The 6,513-nt window shown below is 40.1% G+C and overlaps 1 protein-coding gene across 3 annotated transcripts in view; it reads right to left on the reverse strand.

Annotated features, from left to right (window-relative positions):
• The window catches only part of FBXL20 (F-box and leucine rich repeat protein 20), a 72,235-nt gene that overhangs the window by 10,593 nt on the left and 55,129 nt on the right, over positions 1 to 6,513 (reverse strand). For all 3 annotated transcript variants that reach the window (XM_034755719.1, XM_034755717.1, XM_034755718.1), the window contains 4 exons: positions 6,071 to 6,145; positions 4,135 to 4,265; positions 2,737 to 2,797; positions 2,064 to 2,108 (listed from right to left, as the gene is read on the reverse strand). In XM_034755719.1, coding sequence (XP_034611610.1) covers positions 2,064 to 2,108; positions 2,737 to 2,797; positions 4,135 to 4,265; positions 6,071 to 6,145 — 312 coding nt within the window. The remainder of the gene's footprint in view (positions 1 to 2,063; positions 2,109 to 2,736; positions 2,798 to 4,134; positions 4,266 to 6,070; positions 6,146 to 6,513) is intronic.

Here is a 6,513-nt window from a genome sequence, read left to right on the forward strand (position 1 = left end):
TTCTTCGGATGCATGCAGTGGAAAACATAGTAGGAAGAGATAGGGGTGTGTGCGTGCGTGTGTGCGCGTCTCTCTTCCTACTATGTTTTCCACTGCATGCATCCGAACAAGTGGGTTTTAGCCCACGAAAGCTTAAGCTCAAATAAATGTGTTAGTCTCTGGTGCCACAAGTCCTCCTGTTCTGTTTAACTTCAGTGATATATACACATTTATATATACATACACACACACACACACACACACACACACACTAACTATATGTGGAAAATATACACACACACACACACACACCTTCCTACTGTATTTTCCACTGCATGCATCTGATGAAGCGGGCTGTAGCCCACGAAAGCTTATGCTCAAATAAATGTGTTAGTCTCTAAGGTGCCACAAGTACTCCTGTTCTTTTTGTGGATACAGACTAACACGGCTGCTACTCTGAAACCTGAAGTTAAACAGGCGTTAACAGCCTGCTAAAAACTCCTTCTGCTCTAAACTGCTCAGATTTTGGTCTCTGGCTCCTGAACTGTCTTCACTTTACTAGTTTATCAGTCATTCGAGTATGTCTACACTGCAATAAAAAACCTGTTAGCACAGCCACAGCTGGCCTGGGTCAGCTGACGAGGGCTTGCGGGGTTAAAAATTATAGTGTGGATGTTCGGGCTTGGGCTGGACTCCAGGCTCTGAACACTTTCCCCTCAGGGGGTCTCAGAGCTTGGGGGCCAGCCCAAGCCTGAACATCTATATTGCAATTGTTAGCCCCGTAAGCCCGAGTCAATTGAGCTGAGCTCCAAGTCTGAGTGCCTCAGGTTTTTTATTGCAATGCAGACGTACCCTTCCAGGCTAAACAAGACATGAATTTCTAATCTAAGAAACATGCAACCCCAGCTCCCCTTGCCATTTAATAATAATAATAATAATAATAATAAAAAAACACACACAACAACAACAAAAAACACCCACAAAAACAACAACAACAACAACAAAACCTTTTCAGATTGTCTTTGTACAAAGCAGCAAGACTGGACACAGCTTTAAATCACTTCCTGTCTGGACTACTGTCATTTCCTTTTCTGTGGCCTTCCTAAACCCCTATTCTAGAATTGTCAGGCAGTGCAGAATGTTGGGGCCAGTCTATTTTCTCAGCAGGAGGTGAAACCCTATTACCTTCATGGTCTTCCGATCCATTTCTAATTGAAAACTGCTCTGCCCTTATGGTATTCAGTCTCTTTAAGGGCTTCCTCATTTCATACCCACTTAACGCAATATTTCACTTTACCTTTAAATCTTACCTTAATCTTATCACTCTTTACGACATATTTGCTAAAGGACAGTGTTCAGTCACATATGAAGGGCATTCTAAAAAAACCCATTGAATGAGTCTGTGGCACCGAGTTATTAGGCAAGTCAGATAAAAGACTCATAGGCTGGTGAAGAATTACAGCCCACTGACTTGTGGGGAGGTTTTTGGTTGGAGGGCACCTCATCTTTATTTCTAGTTATTTCCCTCCACCTTCACATACAAGGTCACAGTTGTTCAAACACTTCAGCTGCAGTAACATTTAATATTTGGAGATTACCTTTACTGATCTCTATCAGTTTATGTACCAGAGACCTTTCCATTTACTGGCAGCAAAGATCTCACCCTGGGGCTTGTAGTTCTTGCAGTTGCCAGGTTTTTCAAAGGTGCCTAGATTTGCAGAACTATACATGGTCTTTAGCAGACAAGCACACAGTCTAGACTGATGGGATCTGAAGATTATTTTAAGATTTTCAATAGTCTTTCAATACAATTCTCTGTTGAAAATTGGACTAGAGGTGATCGAACATATTCAAGTAATTCATCTTGTCCAAACTTATCTCCTTTTCTTGTCCAGGATTCTGGAACAAGTTGTCTTAATTTAATTAAAAAAAAAAAAAAAAAAAAAAAAAAAGATTTTGGGATTCCATGCTCTGACCCTTTAGGTGTGGTTATTAAAACCCAGACACATTTGTCACAGACCATGTTTCCGCACTGCTGAGACTTCCTGCATGAAACCACCACAGTCAGAAGGCTGGGCTCTTACCTGAACACACTCTTCCAGGTCCATTTTTTCAAGCTCATGACAGTTCTATATAGCGCAGGCAGGAAATAAAAGCACACAAGCAAATTAGACACAAAGCCCAGTCAGTACTTGTAAAATTATGGGATCCCTCCTTTCTCAACACAGATGAAGTGTGTTTGAAAAGAAAGTCTTTTTTCTGAAGTTGGTCATGACTACAGATAGTTTGTTGCTCCCTGGAGGACAATGCTACTAAAAACAAGCATAATACTGAATATCTATCAAGCCTGCCCATTTAAAGACATTTATAAAATATCTACTAACTTGTTTATCTTTTTTTTTTTTAAATCTACAGAAAGGAAAAGGGGGCTAAACTCAGTGTTACTCATATGGAGTACAGGTTGATCTGTCTGATGCATGAAATTGTACAGGGATTTGTTTCTCGCTAAATGTTAATAATTTCATTGACTTTAGATGCACATTACTCATTGAACTGGGAGTTGGGTGGCTAAATATAATGTTGAAAATTTAAGGAATAATGAACAATTTATTGATCTACTTAGCCCTCATTTCCACACAACTTCAAAACCAAAAAGAGATGTTTTGCAAAATATAAATTTATGGGAGACAGCTACTGTTACCCTGAGCTCCCAGGAAACAGAGATGCACCACGAAGAAAGTGGAATGCAGCACTTACCTTAGCCAGAGTGGTAAAGCCCACATCCGTTAGCTGCGAACACCTTGCGACTTCTAATATTCTGTACAGAAAGAATTAAGAATGTACTAACTATGGGGTAATCATTTTGCTTTACAGAGTCTGTTTTATCAAAAAAAATTGGGGGGCAGAGGGGCAGGGCGGGGAGAGATTAAGTCAAGGAAGTACTCTCGAAGAGGATTATTTCCAAGGAGTATTACACTCATGCACATTTGAATGGAGGTCCCCCTTCACTCCATTTGATAATCTCACCATGAGGTAGTGTATTACACGGAATAGTATTTCATGATGATGCTCAGGTCATGTAAGAATAAGTACTTAATGCCATAACATATAGATTTAAAGTTTTCTAGATAGCAAATTGCTCATTCCCAGTTCAGATGACCGCTGAAAATTCTTTGCTTCTGCTACTGCAGTTTCATGGTGCCTCCCCCTTTTCCCTCATTTGTTTTATAATGTTTTACTTCTCAATGCTATAATGCTGCAGGGGAGAGCATTATTTCCATTTCTAATAATTTAAGATCAGGACTTTCTTTAAATGTGTCAGATACTTTGGTTTATGGCATTTTATGCAGTTGATCTCCAGGCAGAGTTGAACATAAACACGGGATCCAATTGGAATCACAGCATTTTTATCTGCCTCTTTCAAAGTTCGAACTGCATATATATGAAAACTGACGCATGTATCCATAATCTTTTTACTTTATTTTTAAGCTTATTATAAAAATTCCATTTCTATTCTGGACACCACTTATTTTAGCCAAATTAAAGCAGGGCACACAGCTGTAACAGATGCCAGACAATACTCATCTTTTTTCTTTTCTCCACCATGTCATTTTCCTAATTATGCTGTAAAATCTTTATAGAGATGGCACCTGAAGCCCATTCTCTGTCTGAAATAGTGAAAATTAACAAAAACCCCCACTATTTTTTGCTTCAAAACTATCCTCAACACGCACTAATAATTAGGTATTGAGGCAGGGAATAATGCAGTTTAAACCTTGTTTCCAGTTCTTAACACAAAAAATTTGTGGACTAATTTCAGTTGTTTTAACCAAAAATAAGATAATACGTGGACTGAAAAAGGAAATTGTCACTAATTCTATATAAGCTCATCAGAGTGGCACACAACACTGCTGCACCAAGATATCTTGTAGAATATTCTGTGGAGTCAGAAGTTAAGACATAACTAACTCATTGTCATCCTCTTCTCGCTGGACGGCTGAAAATAACTTCAGTGGTAAACTAGTGGACTTCTAGATTGGACTAGAAGTCCTGACCTTTAGAATAATAAAAAAAAAAAAAGTCAAGGAGTTCCATTACCAGGTCACCCACATCTTTACTCAATCAGCATTGTGTGACTCCAGACTGAAAACTCACCTAAGCCGCGGACAGTTTTGTCCCAGTGCATTCAAGATGGCATCTGTAATGTTAGAGCAGCCTGAGGCACACAAGGATTGCAATTTATGGCATCCTCTGCATATCGTTATGAGACCATCATCTGTGATTTGCTACAAGAAAAAAAAACCATCAGAACCATTAGTAGTGATGATTAAGCTCCAATGCATTGCCCGATTCAACCTTTTGAGACAAGCGAGGAGGTATTCAACTTAGAGTGATGAAGGCCAAGTTACGCGTATCAGCCAAGAAATGTGTTCAAATAGTTTTACAGGATAGCTGAAACAGCATAAGGCACTCTGATATGGCTTATAAATAGTCTGCAGCTGATTCCACAGGCATGCAAATATTTTAGGGGATGGCACCACAGAATCTGCTGCCTAACACCACAGCGCTCTCAGCAATGCCGACAAAGTAATTCTGGCTGAAAGATTAATTAGGAAAGTCTGTTAGAGGTCACAACATCACCACAGCTTAGTTTTACAAACAACCTTTTAAAACTCAGTCTTACTGCCTTGGTGCCCAAGAGATAAGTGCTAAGACACAGGTCCGAATCCTCGTCAGATTCAGCATCCGGGTAACTTCATTGAGTTCAATGGAGCTGCATCCCGTTTGGCCGGGGATACATTTGGACCTCAGTCGAGCTCCAGGAACCAGTTTGGGATGACAACATTTGAGACAGAACCTGTCAGGAGAGTGCCATGCTGGCTGACAGCAGCAATATTAAAGTTCTGGAGCTCACTTGAGCCCTGCCAGCTGAAGGACAGAGTGTGATGGCAAGACCAATGTATAGAGTGGGAGGAGATAAAGAAAGGAGAAGAGACGAGTCAGGATATAGACACACGAACAAACTGGGCCCACTGGATTTTGTGACCTGGCCAGTGTTGATTTCCCACATGGAAAGCACCAGCTTGGAGACTGGCAGCAGCTCTTTTGGAACAACTGTTGAAGTGGGGAAAAACCCTCTACAAAGGGTTAAATTAAAGGTGAGCGAGAAACTGAGTTTTCTTTTCAACTCCTTCTAAAAGTTGCATCTTCCAGGTCCCAATGTCAATAGTGAAAAGTTATTGTTGACACCATCCTCATGCCAATCACATATACATCTCCCTTCAGAGTGTAAACACTACTCCTTAAAACACACTCTTGAGGGAGGCACAGATCTCCAAGCCCCTTCCAACTTTGGGGACAGTGTTAATGCTGCCATATCAGAAGAGCTGGATGATGTACACAAAGAACTCTTCCCAGTCCCTTTTTTGGCTCGAAAGTACATTTTTGGCACTGTTAATAGTTCCAAATTATACACCGATATCTTCGTAAGATACAGGCTTATCTAAAAGGGAGGCAGAGCCAGAAAATAGCAGCAGCTAAGCATTGTTGTCAGTTACACCTCATTCCCCCAGACATGTTTTAAAGAAATCTGTTAAGTAAAGAGTAGAAAGTTTCATTGCTCCCCCATTGGTAAATAGGTGTTTGAAGTTCCATGAAGATTTGAGATACAATCATTATTTTATTGCTGTTTCTTGGTTGGTTCCGTGTCTTGTCGTAGAGGGCAAATGTGCTGCTTGATTCAGTTTTAAAGGCTACTGTAAAAAAGTTTGGATGCCAACAAACTTACATGCCAGCCCCAAGGAAAGAATTTTTCCAGCTAGTTCTGCAAATGTGCTTAGAAGCCCCGTAGGCAGGGCAAAGAGAGAGAAACTGAAGCTAACAAGGCTATTTTGGAGGCTTGTATGACTCTACCAAATGCTACCACCAAAAAAAAGTATGCGTTTCTTTTTAGAACTTGCCAAAGTACAATTTTCCAGTCTGCAAAAATGACAATGTTGAAGGGTGGAGTAGATCTTATTCAATCCTGTTTAGAGATGCCCTTTATAGCTACAATGCATGTAATATGGGAATCACAGGAAAGATTACTTACTAAGCAGGTTTGCAGGTTTAAAGTCACTAGTTCAGGACAGTGTGCTCCAATGTATTTGAGAGCTTCATCCTCAAGCTGGAAAGAAAAATTTATAGACAAACAATTTGTTACATTCAAAGTGATCTCTACACGAAAATATGAGTGATCACTCTCTGAATTGTCACTGGGTTGAAAAAGTCACTCAGTTCTCAAAATGCATATAATGGCAATATACAAGCATTATACAAAAAGAACAGGAGTACTTGTGGCACCTTAGAGACTAACAAATTTATTAGAGCATAAGCTTTCGTGGACTACAGCCCACTTCTTTGGATGCATAGAAGTGGGCTGTAGTCCATGAAAGATTATGCTCTAATAAATTTGTTAGTCTCTAAGGTGCCACAAGTACTCCTGTTCTTCTTTTTTGCGGATACAGACTAACAGCTGTGTTAGTCTGTATCCGC

This window comes from Trachemys scripta, chromosome 23 (assembly GCF_013100865.1).
Source record: "Trachemys scripta elegans isolate TJP31775 chromosome 23, CAS_Tse_1.0, whole genome shotgun sequence".
Classification (NCBI taxonomy): Eukaryota; Metazoa; Chordata; order Testudines; family Emydidae; genus Trachemys; species Trachemys scripta.